This window comes from Perca fluviatilis, chromosome 2 (genome assembly GCF_010015445.1).
Source record: "Perca fluviatilis chromosome 2, GENO_Pfluv_1.0, whole genome shotgun sequence".
NCBI classification, from domain to species: domain Eukaryota; kingdom Metazoa; phylum Chordata; class Actinopteri; order Perciformes; family Percidae; genus Perca; species Perca fluviatilis.
Window position 1 is genome coordinate 23,049,277 of NC_053113.1, and position 24,654 is coordinate 23,073,930.

The window sequence follows — 24,654 nt, forward strand, 5'->3', positions numbered from 1 at the left end:
AGGAAATTATTTATTTGAAGTTTGAATATATTGAATCTTATTCTGAATATATTGAATGAACCTTGAATATATTATGTCCAATCACTGTAAATCAGAGGCCTTCAAATCTCTTCATGTCAAGGACCCTGAAATAATTTTAGATGGCCATGTGAGTTCATATATCTGCTTTTGTCCAATGTGTTGATTGAATAGAAATATAATATATAATATTTGATAAAAAGTTTTTTATGCATTCCTTATCAGTGCCTTTTCTGTAGAATGAGTGTAAAGTATCCTGTGAATAGATAAACTATTTAACAGGCTACCAAATGCACACTGATCCAGAGATACTACATTTTAAGAATAATAACATTCTACACCATGGGAATTAAAAAAATCAGGTCGATTTCAGGCAGCACTCGGGCCACTAAGAGGTTAAAGGAGGGAGTTGATTGGTGGTGTTTGGTCAGACAGCGATAGGTCACTGCTCGGTGGTCTGCTCTGTGCGGCTCTCATCCGTAAAGTAACGGGCTGCGGTCTCCGCCTCCGAGATGTACTGATTTGAGTTTGCCAAACAAAGCAGCCGACTTCAACCGGATTTATTCAACCTGTTAACATGGACGAGTACCGTCTGTGAAGTTATCCTCCGGAGACCTCTCGGTGTGGGAGTCTGTTGAACGGACAAGTTTGTGGAAGTCGGCGAGGTTGAATCGAAGGTAAAACGGACCTCTGACGCTGGTGAAACATGTCAGACTTTTACTGAGGTACACACACTGCTTAGTTTGACTTTACAGTAGTCTAGTTGCTTTGTCGAAACGCGTTTTGCGCTGTCAACCCGAAACCACCTCAGTTTAGCAGTTTAATAAACCAAGGAAAACTCGCGCGCGACATAATGTTTAGATTCACAATGTAGGCTATATAGCCTACCTCGACATTGATTAAATAGGCTACGTTGATTAAACCGTAGGGTGTTGAGTACACAATATAGGCCTATTGATTTTCTGATAGCCTATCCCATAATTCGGAATCTCCTGCATCGTTGTAAGCAAAGGACTTTATATATCCTTGCTGTGTCTGTCCAGATCCTGCTGCCTGTCTCAGACGCCGCTGTGTGCGCGCATCACCTAACTTTACTAAGTGTTCAAATAAGCATGTCTATCTAAGATAATTGTTCAGACATGTAGGCTACGTGCTGTGTTTGCACCTGCTCTGTGGACCAGGGGTTGCTTCTGTGCCTAAAGAAACTGGCCAGCGCTGTTTGCATCAGTCGCACGGGTGGGGGTTCGATCCCCACCACCTCTGCATGCCACTGCATTTAAGTTAGTTGTCGATATTCATAGAAATTACTATTTTCAGTTTCTTTTTTCAGTTTCTTTGTTTTTGTTATATATTTCATACAGGGGCGTAGCACAAAATTCTGGGCCCTGTAGAAAGGCATTTTCTATGGGCCCCTCCCCTCATCCTCAGCATTTCATTCTAGCGTCTTTTTGGGCCCTTCTCACATGAGGGCCCTGGGTACTCGGTCCCCTTTTCCCCCCCAGTCCGACACCACTGATTTCACATACTAACTTCAGGTCCTGTACACATTGATGTTAATGCTGGCACGAGTCATGAAAGTCTAAAAATGCAAGTCCTTTCTGTGTGCATATGGGCCTTAACCTGATACTAGAGCCCACTCGTCAAACAACCATCCTACTGTAGGCCACTTTTTCCAAGTTTTAACTTTGACGTTTTACTTAGTCACTTGTACAGTAAAACGTTTTTTAGGTGCAGGTTAAGTTGTAATAAAATGCTTTGTATAAGTGTACTAATTTTTATTTAGTGTGTTTCATTTTGTTTTTCAGTTTGGTCCTAAGTGTTTGATTTGTTCCTGACATGCCATATGTCCTGTGTACATCGCCATCTTGTTTGTAGTTAGTGCAAGTTTGCTAGTGTGAAAATGAGGGTCAAGTAGAATCCCATAATTCCCTGAGCAAAGAATTTGTTTTGGGGTCACAGACCAAAAGGAGTCAGGTCGCCACACAGGCACCATACAGTAAATGCAACACAGAGTGAAATCACAGGGTAACCTCACGTTAAAGGATGTTCCCGGTTTTCTATAGAGTTTAGTTTTTGTGTTTTTTTTTATCATTTTTATTCTCGAGTTTAGATGTTGTTGACCAATAGCTGTATTTGTTGTGCTTGTTTCTGTTTGTAACAATCCTCTGATCAGAGGAGTTCTTCCTGTATAATCGTGTGTACTTTACTTTGAGTAAAGGAAGTTGGCCTTTAAGTGACAATTAAATAATGTCTTTATCTGCTGATACACCCTCTGGAGCTGCTGGTGGTCTCGGACGCACATTTGGGTAAATACAGTGTTTCCCACAGATTAGAAAGCAATTTGTGGCAGGGGGGCTCGCCCCGTATCACTGGGGGCTGGGGGTGTCAACAAGTATCAAAAACTGAGGAGGATTACGCTGTTGGATGTTGTCCTCCTCTCCTACTTCAATGCCTAACGAATATATCTCTTGCTCTCCCTGACCCTGTCTTTCACTGGTTGAAGCCTGAAAATATTGTAAACAAATTAATAACCTAACTAATTCCACTGGTCGGACTGTTCATCTCTGTTTCAGACTGATACCTCCGGTTCAGGCATGGTCCTCATCCTCAACATGTGCCTTTTTCAGTCGCGGAAAATACTGTTCAATACTCATCTGGATTGAAGCAGCAAACATTCAGTGTAAGAGTAAAAAATGACATAACATTATTCATAATACGTTTATTTGATTCACAGCTGCTACATCTAGTGTTTTGACCTCGACAACCCAACTGCATTTTACCGCAAACTTGCGACTAGTTAACTTTCTAAAGCAGGCGCAATCGCTTGTTTGCTAAGAGTCGGGTCGGTGATTGTGAATGTGTAAAGGTGTTCACGAGATAGATACCAGCCTTTCGTGAATTTCGCCAGCCGTCTTCTCTCCCTTATGGAGACAGACCCTGTGGGCACGCTGGGCTCAATGGTGTTTTAAGCCTCCAACGTTGCCTTCTGGGCAATTAACCCTCACCTTAACCCTAACTATAACCATTGCCGCGCTGCCTGGAAGGTGAAGTTGGGGGCCTGCTGCCTAGCTGTTTGAGAGGACATGTAGGTGGTGTTGTGCACATGAAGTCTCCCGGGCGGGCTCAAGCTGAATCTGCAGCTTATACCTCAGTCACAGCAGGTGTGTGTGTGTGTGTGTGTGTGTGTGTGTGTGTGTGTGTGTGTGTGTGTGTGTGTGTGTGTGTGTGTGTGTGTGTGTTTTATTTATAGCGCACACAATACTTGACACATTCAGAAATAAACTGTTAGAACAGTTAGTGTCTGGGAAACAGTTTCAGTAGGTGTTATAGACATTTCTTAACCAACACAATGACTGCAGCGTCTAAGAAAAGAGTTCTCTAGAACTCTTGACTGTATTGCTGTTCCGGAGATGCTGTGGAAAGTCCCGTAGGTCACTTGCAGCAAAACTGCAACGTGCTCCCAATGAGAGCAGTCACCGTGGCTGTCGCTGGGGCCAGCTCTCTCGCTTTCTCTCTCTCTGTGAATAAGACCACTTTGAATGCATCCCACAGTTTCATGTCTCCCAGTTTCCGATAGCCCCTCTTCTCTCAGCTTTTTGTGGCTGTCAGGCCTGGGAAAATGTTTCTTAACCCCACAGGAAATGGCAGTTGGTGAACAGACAGTGCAGTTGTTTTTACCTCAGTAGTGAAGTACAGTTGTTTTATAGATTATGTTACAGGGTGAGATGTTTCAGTATAATGTAAGGGTTGTTTTTTGAGCTACACTTCAAAGTCCCGTTGTTTTCACTTGTTGATTATGTCGATTTTTGTTATATTGATTATTGTCCTGTCTTTTCAGGCTTTCTAATGGTGACCCTGGTCATAGATTTCTGATGGAGTACATTCTAAATGTATATTATCAACACCAGCAACCTATAATTACTTTAGTTGTTTATTATAAACGTTGCCAATAAGTATGTCTATTACAGTCTATTGAGATGACTATGCTATAGGTTTATTATCAGTACCTCAGTACTAGAGAATGTGTTTTGTGGGCTGTGCTTTCTCCCTGTTAAGCATTTTGTGTGGTCTAGTTGTTTGGTCTAGGCATGGATTTCCTCGGTATTGATATTTGACAAACATTTTCTTAAATCATTTTAAAGGCTCCTTTTTCATATTAGTGTTGTTACTGAAAAAGAGGGAACTGTGAAAGCTTACGGCATTATTCACTGATATGTCACTCCATGACATTATGGTAAAGAGACTTTTAACAGGGTTTCAACCATCAGTTTGAATACCTGACTAGGAGAAATTATTTCATAAACAATGTAAAATGATTCAAACAGTTTGTCAGCAAACGGTGCAGTTCACGTGATTGTGAGTTAATTATCCATCTATGAGAAGTTGTGAGCAGCATGGATCTAAAAATTGGCACAGTCTCACACCCTCAGATGGGAGAAGATTAATTGTATCTGCTGAAGCTCCAAAAGCGGAAACCGAGCAGATTCTTTGATATATTTCAGAAGATTTTTATCATATTTATAAGCTCTGACAACATTGGTTGGTATATTACCTTAAAGTCTGAAAAGGATGTAATTAGGAGCATCGTCTAAAGTAATGTAATGTACAAGATTAGTGCTGCGGTAGTGTCAGTGCAGCTTGCAGCTACATAAACACGTCATTCGTTCGTATTAGCAACACCAAATGTGAGAGGCAGAATAGCGTGACAGGTCCAAATATACTGTCTGGCCATCAATTCATTAACTAGCCTCACTTAATGGCTTCTAATTTCGGTAAAAATCTAATAGAACCAATTAGACCTTATTTAGACTAATCTTGCCGTTCTGTTAAGAACCATAAACTGCCTTTGTATTTGGTGACTTGAAAGCTGAATCGAGCTATTATGGACTTTATGTAAGATAATTTGAATCCGTTGACTTTTTTTGGTTAATAGGCTCGTTCGAGATGAGCCAGATCTGCACAGAATCGATCACCGGCGATCGCCGCCCAATGCATGCCGGTTAGATTTGTGTCCGACTTGATCCCGACTTGCTCTGACGTCATGCACACGTGGGCAACGATAATCTCACGAGACCAAGGAGGCCGCAGTTCTGAGACGCAGACAGCGCAGTTGGACTTCCCAATAGATGTACCTGTGCATTAGTGTACATATTTAGTTACTTATTTATTCATAACAGGCTGTTTTACTGGTTCATTTGATTCTCCTCAGTTTACGACTCTGTCCTACTTTGACTTTGCTTTGAAAAACTTCCACTGGGAATCGAATGTGTACCAATTATTCAGCTACTGTATGGGGAGTGTTTCAATGAGGAGGTGACGTCCAGCCTTCTGAAAACGTTGTGAAGAACAAGTAGGCATAAAATGAAGCATTATTCTGCCACTGCATGGCTTTTTTTCTTTCAACTCAAATTGATTCAGAACAGATTTGGCCAATTCGGATCAGCACCATTTAGTTGTAGCATTCCTAGTGCCTACCCTTAATTAAGGTGCAATCATTTTGAAACCAACCAAACTCATTCAGTCAGAATTTTTTTGGTTTGTTTAAACTCCCTTTCATCAGTTGTGACTCTCGGGTCTTCGGTACAGCATTACATAATACGACATACTGTGTTAATACTACATACTTCACCAAAGAGCTGTGCATGTTTCCATAGTGTAACAAGGCTATTTTTAGAAGGGAGGGTGTCTAAATAAGAGATGAAAGCTATGGCTTTAATCCGTACAGAAATTCTCTACAGTATAGACAAGGACCAAAGAGAAGGAGGAGGCAGCCCTTTTTGTGATGAGAACTGGAGGACGATTGCGTGGCTGCTCTCATTAAGAAGTGTGCACTCTGGGCACATCCGAATGCACAATTTAGGTAGCTGTATGTTAAAAGTTTGTATATGTAACCTAATGAAAACTCCCAAAATTTGTGAGGAAGCCTTGTGGGATAGTCTTTTAGCTTTTGTAGCTGTTAATGTTACTTATATGTAAGTAATAAATTACTGAAAATAACCTTGCAACCTCCTTGAGTTAGGCTCCACAAAGAAAGTAAGTCTGTTTTGATTGCAGGGTATTTGCAGTACAATGTGTTCCTTCATTTGTCTTTACAGCAAGTCAGCACTCACACAGATTTATACAGTAGAGTAGCACGGGAAAGGGAAAAGGTAAGATGGAATGAAGCTTGTTACGTGAGCAGGGTTAATAATCTCATCATAGCTTCACAGTGCATGCAATATTTTCCCATCACTAGTAATTCTACCGTAATAACATATTGCAACCCTGGTGCGTTGCATGATGCACTCCTACATGAATGAGTAATTGCTCAATGGTCAAGTTTAATATGGGGAGCGGTTTGTTTAGTATTGACTCAATGTGCACATCAGTAGCATCATGCCTGTGAGAAAAAGATCAAGGAGAATATAGAATAAATTACTTCTTTCCTTTTAAATAAATGGGTTTTCACATCCGTTTTGGCCATTTGTTACACTTTAGTTTTATAGCACGGTAATTAACTTATTTAGGGTTAGATTTACTGAGATTTACTTAAATACGTTTGTACAAGTATCCAGCATCCAGACCTTTTTATCCTGTATCTATACAGATAGATAGGTAAGGATTGTTACAGCAGCCTCTTCATTGTTATAGGTCATACTTTATCCACCATGACAAAGATATTTGCCAGTCCTCAGATAATCTGTTTTGTGCCACTGTACAGAATTCATTTGACTAATGAGAGCACCTAATGCTGCATGTATTTTTACAAGTTCCAGTTCAATCAGCATCAGCATGCATCTGTAATCTGCCCACGGTCTTTGACATAGTGCAGACAGGGACACCGTGCTAAGAATAGAGACGCAGCAAAACAATAGAGCTGAACTTTGATGGTCACTAATGACTCGTAAAAGGCAAGCAATCACATGGTCATTGTGGGCTGTGTAGCCATCACGGTGATGGAAAACTGTGATCTCTATCTCAGCTGTAACAGCAAAGCGCCTCAGTGGTAGGTCCATCTGTTGACTCCGCTAACGTATGCATGGCAAAGTGCACAAGGCACTGAGACACAAGACGGCTCGACCATTAGAGTCCATCCTGCTGTGCACTCTATTTTATTTAATATTATCATAGTGTACTTACACTGCACAGCTAGAGAGCAGTGTTTCACAGGGTTTCTAATACATGACTAATCTAAAAATATCAACACATAAAATAAAAACCATAACAAAACAACCAAACAACACTCTTTAACTAAATCCTCAGCCATGCCCATATGCTCGCTACTCAGCCATGACATCACCTGATCGGCTAAGTTGAGCCCTGTGATGCCAAAGTAGGACCTGAGGCTACTAGAAGGTGTGAAACTGTAACAGGAAACATATTGTCATCATTAATGCATGATGTCTCCCCACCTCCACACTCCGCCTCCAGGTCACAGTGTGTGTGGTTATGTATGTGTGCATTTGCTTAGCTCTGCATTGCACATGTTTATTGGAACATAAACAGTGCCACGGTGGAACATGCATACATTATATTCACACCTCTCCTAATGAATACTAAACAATGAGTTCATCATAATTTATTAATGCAAGTGGAGTGGATAAATAACTAATTTGTATCTATGATTTGTCTGTTCTATCTTAATCATTTGTAACATACAAGGACATCATTAGTAATGACCCAGTTGCATCTTTTTATTAGAAAAATACATTGTTGTAAAAACATAGTACGGTTGGGTTCTTATAGCATTTTCATTTTGGATTGTTAAAGCTTGTCTAACAGTTGTCCCATTGATTATTTTTTATTAATAAAAAGCAGTGTACAAAATGTTGAACGATTTGTAATTATAGCAGAAAACCGAGATTATGTGAAGAAGTAACCTACTGTATATGGTAGAATGTCTAGTTTAGACCTTAAATATTTAACCTTTTTGTAATTTAAAATTGTTGAAATATGTTTAGTTCCTGCATTGAGCACAATATAAACAACAAATCCCTTTCTTAAGTAAGAATTTTAAAAGGTTTTATTTCACCAAGAATGTGGAATTTGCTCACTGAAGTGCACAGTGCTCCTGTCTTTTAGCACTGACCTTTAAATAGTCCAATTGCTTTGAGTCAAATATTTGCGAATGAATTTGTGCTGGCTGAAATCCAAATGGAACCCTCAATATTTGGCTGGCTATCGCTGTTACACAGATAACAATGTTTGAATTCACATCTATAGTGCATCAAAATGAGTGGTTAAAAAAAAGAACGATCTGCCCCTTATAGCTAATTCTAGTTCAGTATTTACTGGGAAAGATATAGGTCCATCTCCAAATGACTTTTATTTTACAAAGTTATTGAAAAAGTTATCCATTATTAGTTAAGCAGTCTGAGTCATGCTTCTTTCAGTATCTCCATTGATATTTTGATAGCTGCAGATTGAGGTCAGTGCTCAGTGTTGGTGCTTGTTGACCTACATGCAGCCTTTGACAAAACCGATCAGGCTACACTGATGAACAAACTGATGCCGTGTGTTGGTGTTACATGGTTTGAATGGTTAACATCCTGCTTTTCAGCAGAAAAAGTGTATTTAAAAAAATATATATTTGCATGCTGTTAGAATGATTTATGGTGCCTCTCTTAAGTCCTATTCTGCATTTATGTTCTAAATAAAGGGCACAGTATTTGTTGAAACTTTACATTGCTTTGCTTATTATAGTTGTATATCTGTTGATGTCGATCATAGGTTACTCACTCCCACTCAAAATGTATTTCTTCTGAACACAGATATTGATAAACGTTATTCTTGTCTATTATATTTCAGCAGTCCTTAAAATCTATTTTTAATGTCCAAGTTTCAGGATGCAATATATGAGTTTTATAATCACTTAAGCTGCTTGGCTGTTCCTTTAAAAGCATCTGCCAGAAGCTCTGGAGTCATTTTTATTTTTTTTGTCTTGGCCTTATAGTATCGTCTGTAGTGCAGTCGTCAAATCCCACTTCTATTAAGTCTCTTGGATCAACTGTAAGATCAGGCCTATTCTCACTTGTCCCATTTAAGAAAAGGCTTTTTCATGCTTTCACTGCCTCTAGGCTGAATTTCTGCACTGTAGTTTTCCTCTCTGAGTCAAGAGCAGCAACAAAGCTTAGATTTACAGTAGAGTTCAACAAAGTGCATGCTCTCTTTTCTATCTCAGTAAGCACATACCCGTTACCCCTGCTATTTGTTTCTCACCTCATAGATGACCAGCTGAGAAAGCCATATGTGTAGAGCAATAATTCTAGTGATTCTAACAGCATAACTTAGGAGAAGAACGGCGACGGTGGTGTTTACTATTGACTTTGTTTTTCTCACTCAGCTCTGACAGTTTCCTTTGTGATGGTTTTCCCTCAATTTATTTTATTTTTCTTCTGTTTGCTTGGCAGTTGCACCTGCAAAACAGTTTTGGCCTGCCTTCTGCAATACTCAAGGGTTTCTCATTAAATAGGGTTTCTCAGCCAGCACAGTGGCTCCTTAGTCAAGGTTAAACATTTGGGGAGAGGGTTCTTTAGTTTTCTCATTTGTAAGCAGATGCCCTCACTGTGGTGTACTCGTATCATTTTTGCGGATGTCCTTTAACATATAAAGCAGTTGGCCACCACTTAGATATCCATTGTGTACGGAGGCTGTGTTCTACAGAGGTTGTCTGTTATTGCTGATTTTGATTGAGGAAATTGACATAATGTTTAAAGGTCTGTTATACATTTAGGGAAGTTATTAGGGAAGAAAGGTGTTAGGGATTGATTCCCTTGGGCTGGTGCATGGTGGTGAGTAGGCACTGTATGTTGAGTAGATCAGAATTTGATAAAGTGTGAATGTATTTCTGCATCTAATCACAAGTGCTGCCTGTTTCCTGTGACTAGTCATCATGGTATCTAACTGTGTGTGTTCCTGTACAATATGCCTGCCTTTTTTAAATTATGTCCCTGCGTGTGTGTGTTTGTGTATCTGTTTAAAGTGTGCTTGCTTATCTTGGTCATCATCACCCTCAGCCTTGCAGTCCTATCACCTCCCTCTAACCTGTAGGCATTAACTGCGTGAAGACGGCGACACACTGGGGCACAAGACGGACCTCACCCTCCAGCATGGGCACAATCCGGACTGACAGTGACTTCTTCTGCTGCAGCATCTTTAAAATAACCACAAACTGACAACAAATAACCTCCCAGCCTTAACACAATATCAGCATCAATATTCAAGGGCTAACAGTTGGTGCCTTACTCTTTAGCATTACAGTAGCAACAGCAGCTGAGGTAACTGCTTTGGCAGCTTCAACAGTAGCACAGCCTGCGTGTGTGTGTGTGTGTGTGTGTGTGTGTGTGTGTGTGTGTGTGTGTGTGTGTGTCTGTGTGTGTGTGTCTGTGTGTGTGTCTGTGTATGTGTGTGTGTGTGTGTGTGTAACTTGGCCTGCCAGTACCTGGGGAGGACCAACAAAGGAGTTGTGTTACACTCCCTGACAGACCTTATACATGTTTCATCTGCTGCTCTCAGAACAGAAGCCTCCTTTGTTACCTAATCCAGCCCTCTCCTCTCCAGCCTGAGTTTACTGCCACAAGACCGCTCTTAACAGTCTGTCAGCCAGCCACCGAGCTGATACATATCAACCAACAGCTGAGGAGCAGCAAAAGGACTTAGTCAGGCCCAAGATAACTGCTATCAGGACTTCTCAGCCAGTCTTTCAATCCATTGGCTGTCACGCGGAGAGGGCTTTAAAATAAACAAGCAGAGCTGAGGGGTCTGTGTGAGGTCCACCAAAGATTGTCACTGATCTAAAAGGTGCCTCATCTGTTCAGCACTAAACCTCAATTTTTCTGTAGGTAATAGCCCTTCAAGCTGCAGAATTGCAGCATTTGCAGTTCTTTTAACCAAGGATCTCAAAAAAGTAGGTGTTGTATTTGCACTTTAGAAAGCTAGTCAGCACGCATGTGATACTCTTATTGTCTCAAGCCCAGCAAACCAGCAGTGTTCGGATGGCTCCAGCGATGCAATAGCTTCTCAACCCCGACGCTCCGACGCAAGCGCTTCAAGATGCGGCGCATGAGGAACGTGCCCAGCGAGAGGGAGCTTGAAAGGGGGCGGCTAACCAGCGGCCACCTCACAGCCCGATCCCGCTGCGGCTCCAAGGAGTACCTCCAGCTGCCTTCCATTGAGATCACGCCATCCAGCGATGAAGATGCCACCTCTTCCTGGTCGCGCTGCTCCACGCCCAGTGCCTCTCCACGACGCAAGCGATTTCTGTTGAGGAAGTGGCTGAAGGTCCGACAGAAGAAGGAGCAAGGCAGTGAGAGCAGGTTGGTATGGGCCCTCTCTACTCACCTCTCCTCATTCCCCTCGTCTCTCCACATCTTACCTAATTCCTCCATGCTGCTTCAAGGCTACCTGCACTAATGTGTTATATCAATCACTGAAAGAGAGTAAAGTTGCTGGAATTTTAGAACATTTAGACTTCTGTGTAGCTTGAGGTCTCTTTTCATCTTTCAGTTTGATGTTTGATCAACAGCATGCTGTTTAATGTCCACTCGGTTTAATACAAGGTAGTAGTACAATGTTTATTTTATTAGGTGCTTTTCTAAGTATTCTTGCGTTCAATCTGAAGCAAAACATAACTTTTTAATAAATATGTGAAAGTAGCACCACAAAAAAAAAAAATCTGAGTTATCCTGAGTCTTCTCCCTTTATTCTTTTAGTAGTATACATTTTACTGCATCTTTTTTCGCTTTGTGGTGTAGTAGCATGGTTTTTGGTTTTGAATGGATCGCTCCGAACTTCACTGTTTTGTAGTAAGTGTAGAGTGACCTAAGTACTGGAAAATAACCTCCTTGCAAAAAAAAACCAAAATGACAAATGACACCAGTAAGTGAAATGTAGATCTTGTCCTGACATTTATAGGCCAGCTAATTATCTTTTCTTGTTTTTTTCTTTTTTTAATTAAAGCGGGCTTCATCTCTTCTTCTACTCTTTTGTTTACATATGGATCAGGGAATATGACATCAACCCATGTGAGCCTTGTGAAGGTTAGAGGGCACAACTTAGGTTTAGGTTACGCTTACAAGAAATGTAAAGGTCATACATTTGAGCTGCTAAAATGATAATTAATGACAAAGATTGTTACACTCCAAGAATTGAACCAGGGCAATGCAGACTTCTTACTCCTGGGATCATAAATATACACACTTGATTCTGTGTTCAGGTGATACTGTTGGGTCATCTAAAACTAAAGCTTGGTGCGACAGCAGTACAAGAGGAAAGGTTAAGGAGTTCACAAAATCAATCGCTTTCATCTTATCGGATACATGGTTTTGAGATCTACTGACACCTGAGATACAGTATGTGATGGTAGCACTAGAGGAAAGGGCATAGGGTCCAGAAAATCAATCGACCCCTTCAAAGTTAAAGTATGTTAGCAATTTCAATAAAATTACCTTCCTTATTTAAACATGTTAAATGTTTTTTTTTTTTTTTACTATATTTTTGAGCAGTTTATGTTTTGGAATGAGTTAAGTCATGATTTTTATTTTACCTGAGATTTTGGAGCAGTCCCTGGTGCCATAAGACAGTGGTTTTTCCTTTTTTACCTTTTTTCCTTGTTGCCGAGGATGCTAGCAGCTAGCAGCTGACCTGATGACAGCAAGGGCCACAGGTTAAGAGGTCCTGGAGGTTTGGTCTACTAAGTAGCCTGCCTACAATTTTAAGCGAGAACAAAAATATATAGTTTTTATACAGATGTTTGTATACATTATATATTCTAGTGTATTATCATAATTTGTTTAACATGTGCAAATATTATTTTTTCTACCTCAACCATAAACCAGATAAAGACTTGCTCACCCCCTGTGATCTTTGCCGCCGCCCTAAGGGGTGCCCGGACCCCAGGTTGGGAACCACTGCCATAAGATAATGCACTGAGCTGAGAGCCATCACTGTGTTGTAGTTATGGTAAAATTGAGTCATCCAGAGCCATTTGTTTTCCATTCTTCCTTCTGCTTGCTTCATTGTACTCAAATTGGTCACGGGAGAAATCGTTGGACGTGGCCTACTTTTATCATTTTTGGGACATAATGTCATCTTTTCACAATGTATTAACAAAATGGAATGGCTGGTAGTTATTTCTTTGCTGTCTGTGCTGTATCCTAAGAGTTATCACTGGTGACAGATGGCAGGACAGGAACAACTTCATTACTCACTCCATCAATATGTTATCTGAGTGGAAGACATCAACTCTCCAGAGGCATGATTGCATAACCCTGACAACCTTACTGTGTGTGAAATGCGTCATTATCCAGCACACCATCCGTACAGCCCAGCTCCCCCTCAGGGTGTAATGTGGACTGTTCTAACAAGCGTTCCTCAGCTTAACGCCATGCTATGGCATTAAGACGACATGGCTCCTCCTCAATCTGCTACTTATTACTAGCTGAATGTAGTATATAAAAAAAGCTATAGGCTTAAAGCAGTGTGGGAATGACATGAATAATCCAGATCTTAATGTTTATCTTAGCTCATGTTCGTTTGTCATGTTCAGGAAACGGTGTGCTGTAGCCCATGTTCTCATAGATATTTTCAATCAAGTCAGCACTGTTGCCCACATTCATTTATTATTGCTGCATTGAGGGCAGTTTTTTGACAGCCCAATATATAATGTAAGATTGTTCCAAAATAGCACCGTTGTAACAATAAAAATAGCAGCGTCTGGCTACATGCATGCACATTGGCTCTGGTTTTACAGCCAGAGTATGGAGCATGGCTGGCTGTGAACATGCTGTAAGTTATCAAGAGGATGCTCTGATAAGATTCAGCTCCTCTTGTTCTGACATGAGCTGCACCTGCAGCAATGCAAGGTAAGGCAAGTTTATTTGTACAGCACCTCAACAGCAATTCAAAGTGCTTGCCTAATACAAAATGCTAAATAAGCTAAAATGGTATGAAACCGAATGAACAGGGAAACAAGAAATATTGTGCAGCTGCAGGCTACATTACCAGACCCATAAATGAAGAAAAAACACTGAAAAAAAGAATAGTGCAGGCAATCAATCAAATATCAAAAACAAAATAAAATTTCAAAAACGCTAGTAGTAATGTAATGAGTTAAAAGTGAAAAAGTAAACCAAAAAATGATGCCCTTTAGACGTGCATGGATACATGTGCAGTTGTAGTCATCGCTGTTGTCATTCTAGCCTTTGAAGGAGTTCTCGCCTCTGATTTTCCTCTACCGCTGGGACACATCCCATTATCAGTTTGATATGAAAGTAGGAAATTCCTATGTATGTGTGTGTGTGTGTGTGTGTGTGAGTGTGTCTGTCTGTGTGTGTGTCTAGGAACAGTGGAAGTTTGCGGACAGAGTGGAATCTGCTGTTCTGCAGGCTGATAACAGCAGGGCTATTTTGAGGAGGTGGTGCAGTATCTTTCACCAGGCTTCAATGCTTCCATTTCGTCCAAGCATTTAAATATTTCAGACACACAACCTCACAAAGCGTCTAAGAAAAACAAGAAATCAGATGAGTTACCGTTAGCCATTTCAATAAATGTTAATAGGACCACAAGCTCGTCAAGTTGCTTCATCACAGCAGTGAAAGAGGAGGAAATGTACTTGAATAACTTATTAGTTCACCATTTTTTAGCAATTAAACTTATATGTTGGTCATAAAGTGAATGAAAAAATCAGTGCAATTGTTTGTTCTCGAAGTATTGTCATGGATCAGAGCGGGTGACGAGGTCCGTCACCTTAAAAATTTGCTTTGCATCAAGTAAGGTAACTCTTAAGAATGTTACTGCGTCTGGGTACCCAGATGTCTCAGTTGGTGGAGCGGGCACCCATGTGTAGAAAAAAAAAGAATGTTACTGCATCTGATTGCATGTCAACCGTAAATATAATACCTTCTTGCAACTTAAAATATGTTTACACCAATGACAGCCAAATGTTAACAATGTGGCTAAGATAATGAGATGCTTAAAAATATACAAATATGATTCAGATTTGGATCATACTTGATCCAAAATAAATTGTTTGAATGCTGTGAGCACAGACCAGCTGTGTTGTGCATTCTACATTGTGAACAAAAATCCCAAATAATGCATCAGCACAGGCATTTCGCATTTCGTGCTGTTTTACTGTGTACTGTAGCTTAGGGGTCTTTAATGTTTTTTAAGCCAAGGACCCCTTAACTGAAAGAGAAATGGAGCAGGGACCCCCTACTACATGTTTTATAAAATTAAGTTGCATATTAAATTGGGCCTACAATTAAATCTAAAGCCTTTACACATACTGCACCTTGTTTGCATAGAATACCAAGCTATTCAAAGCCTAGTAATTGTTGGCATGATTTTATAAATGATGTTTTAATGTTAAACATTCATGTTGCACACATCTGTGGATGGCCTCGATAGGCCAGTAAGCTGTGGGGATTTATATTTGCTAATAATATGTTGGATTCATATTAAGACTTCTTAAATTTTGAAAAAGCTTTCAAAAATTAACACTAATTTGGAGGCACCCCTGCATTGACTCTGAGGACCCCCTAGGTGTCCCGGACCCCCTGTTGAAGATCCCTGCTGTAGATGGTTTGCAATGGCTTGCAACTCTGTCTATAAAATTGACAGTATTTTGTTACACCTCTTTGCTGTCATGTTGAAAGCGCATATTCCATCAATTGTGTACGAGTAATGAATAATTCAGTGGGGTCCATGCCACGTAAACTTTCTTTCCTCTTAATTTCAAAAGAACATGCACAAAAGGAAAAGGATACATATATAAACACTTGCATAAACCTGAACAAACTCATCTGCATTCACGGCACATATGTCGCCCCTCTGAGAGAACAGCTTGCAGACACACTATACCTGCTGCAGACGAGACATGAGCTGAGACATGAGGGAGTTGAGCTCAAGTGATATTCCACACACACAAAAATGTTTTACCTTATGTAGGCTATGTGGTAATAAAAGGTGTCAATTTCTGAATGAATCCACTGATCTTGGCTCTGTACTGTCAATATACAGTGTCAGTTTAATGTCTATACATACCAACTGCTCAAATGCATAAATGGTACTGTACTGTATGCCACACTTGAATGCATCTTTTCAACCTTAATGTAGCTTTTCAAAGACTATTTAAAGCTGACTTTTACTTAACGACACTCACTTTTTGAACTCTGCCACTGTGATTAGGTCATTTGTTTTTGATGTTATCCAATTTAACTGAGTAAAGATAAATAAATATTGAGATGATTATTTCACTTCTTTTGAGAAAAATAGCACATTAAGATGCAATACAAGGTTAAATGATTGGGTAATGGCTTCTTAAGTATAAGAACTATGTTCAGGGTGCATCTACAGCATATGAAAAGTCTCAACTATCAAAATATGCTTTCTCATACATTCCAGGTTCCCCTCCAGCCTTTTGTGGAGCATTGCTCCTGTTGGAATTGGATTAGGGCACCCTGCAGAGTTAGTGTGAACTAATGAAAACCTTTCCCAACAGAATGGTTTTATTCTTAAATGTCAAAGTGTGGACCGAATAACAGCAGAATCTTATAATAGGGAAGTACTACTACTACTCATGCTTTTTATTCTCTCTCTGTAACTCTTACTTATTATCAGGAGCCTTATTATTTTCATAGCCTATGTCATATAGCCCCCTCTGGTGTTATCATTTGGTATGTGCATCCACAGGACAGGAGTCTTATCCAGACAGACCAAGTTGCCATATGTATTTGACACTTAATTTGCAGGATCTTGGACAGCTGATGTTGGACCCAGCAGCACTAGATGTATGACAGAAACTGATACTTTTACCCTGCTGGGGCCTGGATAATGTAGTGCAAAAAAGCTGAAAATAAATATAATGTCAAAGATTAGCTGTCATGTTTATACAATAGGGTCTATTTATGCCATGCCTTTTCTTAATGTTTTTTGCCTTGTGTTTCTTGTTTGCAACTGCAAATATACCATGGTAGTTTACATAGTAACTAATAACCCTGATTCATGAGAATACTTACAATAACCTTTTCTTAAATAACCTGAGATGAAAAGGATATACACACATCAAATTTCAGTTTAATATAAGCATGCTGTTTGTGAATGATTGACAGACTTACTTCTCTTGCATGTGACATTGCAGCAGCCAGCAGAGCAGCCAGCAAAGCAGCCAGCAAAGCAGCCATGAAGATGACAACACTCGCTTCTTGACTCCATTTATCCGAGAGGAGAGGTGAGCTGTGTGTGTGTGTGTGTGTGTGTGTGTGTGTGTGTGTGTGTGTGTGTGTGTGTGTGTGTGTGTGTGTGTGTGTGTGTGTGTGTGTGTGTGTGTGTGTGTGTGTGTGTGTGTGTGTGTGTGTGTGTGTGTGTGTTGCCTCTGGATGGGCCTCAATATTATAAGATATTTTCCCAATTTTAATGAAATTTTAGCTTAAATCAAAAGCAGAGGACTAAATCCAGGAAACATTTTACTATGGTCATTCAGTAAACCGAATGGTGGAGACATACAGTATATGTTGAAACTGTTGAATCATTTTTATTTTTGCAGTATAGCTGTATTATAATTTAAGGACAAATCAGGGCACAGACAGTACGGTTGTGTCTATTTTGTCTACCAGGTTACTTGCAGATTCATGCTGCTGGGATGAATAATCGACTCAAAATGACAATGTATTACCTAATCTATGGTCACAGCAGTCTACTTTTGCATGCATTCTCCACTAGGGGGCACTTCCTTCATACTGGTGCACAAAGGCACTGCTACATAACTTGTTTCTGTCTGTTTCATTGTGGCTTTTTAATTTATCTACTTTTTCTCCTTCAGAATACAAATTTAAAGCCTTGAACTAGCTAAAATAACAGTGCAAATGGAGTAATGTCAGTGACATTAATGAGAAGACCATAGAGGGGGTTTGTGCACTTGACTCACACAAAAAGGCCTTTTTTGTCCTTTTTCCGAGTATCTGCCTTTTTAAAAGTCATATAGCCATGTGTAACTTTGACTATTGGTGTCTCTACTTTCCCATAGCTCAATTTGAGTTGAGAGACAGGCAGTATCATTAGTTCTTTATCACCTTAGAATATGCTGCAGTTGTCACAGGAGCACAAGTGACAGGTGTGTGTGTGTGTGTGTGTGTGTGTGTGTGTGTGTGTGTGTGTGTGTGTGTGTGTGTGTGTGTGTGTGTGTGTGTGTGTGTGTGTGTGTGTGTGTGTACACCTGGTGGCGTGGGATGTGATATGCAGTTTCATATTTTATACCTGAAGTAAAGCCTTGCAGCCAGGAGGAAACTAGTGAGTGGTTTCTTACATATTAGGAGATTAGGAAGTGTCAGGAAAGTACTGTAGAACTATCTGCATTACTGAACTTTTTATATTGTCTTTTTGGCCTGAAATACAGTTATGAAACACAGTATGAAGAGTAGAGTAGTGAAAGGTACACTGCACTGATCCAGGGGTCTTTGATCTTGCTTGTCGTGCAACCTATTTTTCAGGGTTGGTGGTCAATGATTAGTTTCTGTCTTTTGGATTTGTTTTCTAGCAAGATGGTTGTTTAGCAGCTAACATAAGTGTCCCATATGTTAGATTTCACCATCAGCACCTAAATGCAGTCAAATTATTTTTGACTAAAACAATATATTAAATGGCTGAAGTAAGGCTGGGAAATATATCAATACTATATTGGTATTGTGATATGAGACTAGATATCATTTGGATATCATAATATGGTAAATGTCTTTTCGTGGTTTTAAAGGCTGCATTACAGTAAAGTGATGGCATTTTCTGTGTTACCAGACTGTACTAGCTCTTCTGTTATTTTTACCTTTACCCACTTAGTCATTATATCTACATTACTGAAGATTATTTATCTAAAATCTCATTGTGAAGATATTTTGTTTGTCAACCCTATAATATCGCCACAATATCGACATCAAGGTATTAGGACAAGAATATTACAATATCTGATTTTCTCCATATCGCTCAGCCCTAGGCTGAAGTGTCAGATTTAGATCAGCGCATAAATGTAAACAGAGTTGGACTAAGGATAACCTGTACACTAAATCTCAGCCAAATGTAACACCTTTCAGCTCTTGGAAACGGCATTGAGCTTGCCAATTTCTAGGTCTGTAGCACAAGCTGAGAAGTTTAAAGTGCTCATATTATGCTTTTTGGCTTTTCCCCTTTCCTTTATTGTGTTATATAAACTTAGCACAAAAAGTAAGGACATTTGTGTTTGGTAGATTATTTATATGTGGTAACTATGCTTTTTGGCAATAATCTTATACCATTGGAAGCCTGTTTGGTTCCCTTTCAAATGGTTCCCCATTTGTGGGATGAGCAGCAGCGCTGAGTATGTGAGTTGCGCCTATGAAAAATTTGCCAAATCTTCTCTGCCAATGCCAAACAGCTTATTCTGCCATTGACTCGTTTGGTGTTTGGTGGATTGGATGATTGAAGTTTGAAGAAACAAGACACATTGGCAATTGAACAGCCACAACAGCCTGGCACTTCCTCCTCATGCTGGTCACCAGCCTGGTCACACACTGCTGTGGGATGGCATCCCATTCTTCAACCAGCAGTCTTGACCTCAACCCCATTGAACACTTGTGGGATCAGCTTGGGCGTGCTGTTCGTGCCAGAATGACCAACACAACCACGTTGGCTGACTTGCGACAAATGCTGGTTGAAGAATGGGATGCCATCCCACAGCAGTGTGTGACCAGGCTGGTGATCAGCATGAGGACGAGGTGCCAGGCTGTTGTGGCTGTGTGGTTCTTCCACACACTACTGAGGTTCCCGTTTGTGATATGAATAAATTGTTCAATTGCCAATATGTCTTGTTTCTTCAAACTGCAATCATTCTATCCACCAAACACCAAACGAGTCAAAGGCAGAATAAGCTGTTTGGCATTGGCAGAGAAGATTTGGCAAATGTTTCATGGGCGCAACCCACATACTCGGCGCTGCTGCTCATCCCACAAATGCATGTTCCTTACAATTAGGGCATCATTTGAAAGGGAACTAAACCCATCTTTCCAACGGTATAATATTTATTGCCAAAAAGCATTGTTACCACAGAAAAATAATCTACCAAACACAAATGTCCTTACTTTTTGTGCTAAGTTTATCTTTTTGTGCACGTTATAGGTTTACAAAGTGAAAAAGCCCAAAGTCTACCCCAAAGGAACTTACCATCTTCCAGAGAAAACACTGTTCACAAACTGCTCCAAACAGCTCTATTGTAGTCCAGCCTTTACTTCCGTGATGAACGTGTGTCACTTTGTAACACATATTATAATGCTCTCCTTGCTGCTAGCATGGCACTCCCTCATACTCTGCAACTGACTAGCTAGCAGTACTTACTGCGCATGTGCGACTTCCAACAAAGATAGTACAGAAGTGAGATGTCTCACTCTGTAGCTAAAACAGAGAGCTCAACACACAGGGTGAAAAGAGGAGCTGCAGCAATGTGCAGTACAACAAATATATGGTGTTTTCTGAAAATTAAATCACATAAACCTATTCTGGTACAACCTCTAAATACAATTATGACCTGAAAATGAGCATAATATGATCACTTTAAAGTCATATCACATAATCACAGCCTTCTTACAAAAAAACTTGAGGCAAGGAAATACAGGACTACACCAAGGTTTCTTCTGTTACTATGGCTAATTTCATGTTTTTAGTGATGCACAGTTAGCTTTTTTAGCATGTGTGGTTAAATCGCTACTGACTGCACAGAGAAGAGGCTGTTTTGTGATCACACAGGTGTTAATGTTGTCAGAATAGCTATGGTAATTCATTTATTTTGAAAATGGTGTAGGAATGATCTGATAAAAACAGAAAATGTGTAGGAATCCTCTTCGTCTAGCCTCGTAGTAACCACCCACTTAGCTCCCTTTAGCTCCGTCTACCGCTCCCCACACCTCCACTCTTTCTCTCCGTCCTGCACTCCTCTCCTTGTTTCTCTCTCTGGCTCTCCCTCCCGCGCACTCTTCTCGCTCAGTGTCTGCACTTGCTCGAGTTAGGAACAGTACCTGTCAAACCTATGGGATTTGTCGCTGCTCTTCTCTTTGCTGTGCTGGTGATAGCTAGTGAGGGGTGTCTGCAGCAGCTGCAGGGAGAGCAGCGTTCTGTAGCCGGCTTTAGAGGGCACGGAATGTCATGTCTCCTCTGCAGGTAAAAACAGCTGCATCTCTGCCTGGAGGCTGCACCGCTGCTTCTCCAGAACTCTGACCCGTCAGTCTTGTTTTTTGCTCTTACTGCGTCTGTTTCTGTTTGTCTTGTGTGCTGCAGTTTGCTCAGTGTGCTATATGCAGCTGTATTTTCTCGTAAAGTGACAGCAGGCTGCCGGCTAATTATGTACAAGTCGCTGTGAATTTTTTTTTTTAGCTGCTTCTGCCAGATTATCAGGGCATCCGTCGTGGTTTAGGGATGATGACATGAGGACAAGTTTGCTCATTTGCTGTAATTTTCATGTATTAGCATCTGAGGCTTTTGCCAAGTTCAACTCCTCTACTATAACTGCAGATATGGTTATGTAACATTAAGGGATGACATTGCTGCTAAGACAGTGTAATATGACTCATTGAAGATGACGCAGCACATGGTTGTGAGTTGTGAATCAGTATTACACACTGAGACATGCCATCACAGTGAAGAGTATAACTACTGTATAATGACACTTTACTTTAACCCGCCCTATTTACTGTAGCAGGTTTTAGCAAGGCAAGGCAAAGGCAATGCAGAGCGAGATATGAACAAATAGTCCCAAGTTTAAAAACATTCCATGGGCAAACAGAAAAGCCTTAAACCCTGATTTGAAAGAAGAGTGTTGGAACAGAAGTTTTCTGGGAGTTTGTTCCATATATGCTGTGCATAAAAGCTAAATGCTGCTTCTCTGTGTTTAGTTTTGGCTCTGGGGACAGTAAGCAGACCTGTCTCAGAAGTTCTGATCCAAGATGAGTTGATTAATATTTGTCAATGATTACAATTTCTCCTTTTAAGCACCCGTAACTGGATTATGAACTGGTTCAGTAATCCTTGACAACATATTTGTATTCATTTGTAATAGTACAGTGCATTTTAAAGAATTTATCAACTGATAATACATGTGTATGAATCCTTCAGGTGCTTATATCAGTATTTACAGAATGATAAACACTAGGTTGTATAATGTTATCAAACATACCTTAACTAATCATACCAATAATGGATGCTTCATGTGTGACAATGATAAATGCTAAAAAATGTCTCAATATCTGACAAAAAAAACACTTAATAGTATATTATGTGATATAAAACTTGTATTATTATTATTATTGCTATTCATATCAGTGGCATTGGATTCAGTACCCCATGACTGAATTCTCTCTCCTCTCTTTTCCTCTGCAGGTCTGACAGTGCAGCAGACAAAATCAGGTAAGTGTGCTTTTGGACTACCTTTCCTTTACCTATAGGAGTGTGAGCATGCATCGTATGCCGGTGGGCTCATGGAGTGGAGATACAGTGGGACTGGCCTAGCTCACCCCATTTGCCCCGGCCCTCCCAGCCTGCATGTGACACAGATTCACAGCTTTGTCCGCCAACCAAGGTGTCAGAATGCGCTTTACATTTGGAAAGGCCTGCAGTGAATACAGTTGCAAGCCATGGAATGCCATTGTTTGCTTTTATTGGACAAACAACACCAGACACAAACAGGGCTTTGTGAGTTGGACACTATTGTGGAGCTTTTAGTCTTTTAGCTAGCCAGCCGGTGGCAAGTCAGCACTGTGGACACACACTGTGGGCACAGACACTTTCTTCTTCAGGGTGTGAAGGCTTTGCCATCATAAGATACACTGTGCCACTGTGCCAGTCCTTAAGCAAAGAGGTTCAAGGCACAAGCTGAAAAGGTGAGTGATAGGTAATGATGTTTTTAGTCTTGTGGTGCACTACAGGAGAAATGTTGGATTACGAGTTTGTATGAATAGTTATTCTCCTGGAGGAGAATAACTCAAATTTGCATTGATATAGTATCCCAGTTCGTACTTAAAACATGTAGGACATCTTTTTGATGCAGAGTTTTAAATGCTTCAACTATTCTCCTCCTGTTTGACTGGTACAGTATGTTGTAGATTTTCTTTTATAAAATAATTGTTAGTTTCCCTGATGATATCTACATTTAGTACATGTTTCTTACTTCACGTGTACATGAGTGCCATTTTTTCCAAATAATGTTTGGTGGTAATTCAGCACTGACTATATATTGTGCATTATCTAAGATCAATTGTAGCTGTGAGAAGTGATATTCACGGCTTGCTATGAACTGTGGAAGCTCTTTGGTTTTTGGCGGGTGTGTGTAGTGGGGGTGTACGCGTGCAGTGATCAGTCAGGAGAAGCGCTGTTTGTGTGGCACGTTTTCTGAGCTGAGTGGACAGTGTTATTTTGGTGCATTTTTGTGTGTGCGAGCTCTGGTGTGTGTGTGTCTGGTTTGGTATGCTTTGAGTGGTCAGCCATGCGAGTTGGGTGACTAGGAGGCTGGGTCAAGTTTAAACCACTAGGAGTCTCTGTACTCCAACACACAACCAACAGATGGTTTATTTATGTTTCAAGCAAGTAGTTGTGCATTTCACTGAAAATTTAGGGAAAATCTCTGTTTAAATTCCAGTTGTTTGTCTCTAGTTGAAGTGGCCAGAAAAATATATATTACTTTGCAGATGGACTGAACAGAAGAACAGTGATGTTTCTTTTTGTTTCTGAGTATTGAGTGTGTTGTCATCACTTACATATCAAGCAAAGTTTGAAGTGCCCGTCCACTCAAAGATGTGTTTTGTTTTTCGTAACTTCACATGGATGTTTGACCTTAACTGTGCAAAAATGATGTATGTGCAGAGTTTGACACTAGAAGGCTGTTTTTGTTTTTTGAGATCCATTTTTTATTAGCACCATTTATCATTCAGACATTCAGAACAAACTCCACAATGTATGACAGTCAGTGTCAAATGGTGCATACAACAGAAAAACGCAAACTGCCCAAAAACAAAAACCCTCGCCCACCCCCCACCCTCTGCAGTCTCAAGAAAAACAAAACAAACAGTAATCACACCATGCCTAGTCACCCTCCTCTAGTTCTTGTGGCGCATTAGGACTGATATTTGTGCTGCTGTGCTTTTCCATAGGTTGATAGTTGATGATTTGGCTTTGTTAATCCTTGCTGTAGAGAGCTCAAGCATAACTGTCTAGAAAATACGCCAACCACTGTTTTATACAAAGCGGGTGGGGGGGCGGGCAGCGTTGAGCTATCATTTTCTTGGTTGCAGTTGAGCCGGCTAGCCAAACTTTGCTCTGTCTCCCAAGCAGGTGTAATTTAGAGTCATCATTAAGTAACAGAACAATCGGGTCAGTAGGAATTGGACATCCTATCACCTCAGATAGTATTGTTGTTGTTTTATGCCAGAACTCATGCACCTGTTCACACTCCCAGACCATGTCTAGGGAAGTTCCAGTTTGTTCAGGTTGACAGAACGTACAATAGGGAGTGGGAATGGCTTTCGAAAAACGTATCTCTTCTGAGGAGTCCAATACGTCCTATTTTTTTTTTCAAAAGTAGGGTTTCCGCCAGTGTATTCCAAGCCCCAAGTTGACACCCCGCCCAGGCCTAAGCATCGGGGAAATACA

General features: G+C 40.4%; 1 protein-coding gene across 12 annotated transcripts in view; it reads left to right on the plus strand.

Moving 5' to 3' along the window:
• The first annotated feature begins 520 nt into the window (after positions 1-520).
• The window catches only part of gramd1bb (GRAM domain containing 1Bb), a 98,734-nt gene continuing 74,600 nt past the window's right edge, over positions 521-24,654 (plus strand). For 9 of the 12 annotated variants that reach the window (XM_039784782.1, XM_039784788.1, XM_039784800.1 and 6 more), the window contains exons 1-3: positions 11,021-11,312; positions 17,138-17,227; positions 22,390-22,416. In XM_039784782.1, coding sequence (XP_039640716.1) covers positions 11,050-11,312; positions 17,138-17,227; positions 22,390-22,416 — 380 coding nt within the window. In that variant the 5' untranslated portion in view covers positions 11,021-11,049. Of the gene's footprint in view, positions 696-11,020; positions 11,313-17,137; positions 17,228-22,389; positions 22,417-22,866; positions 22,890-24,654 lie in introns of those variants that run through there. The other 3 variants (XM_039784908.1, XM_039784854.1, XM_039784924.1) reach the window with 3 other exon arrangements.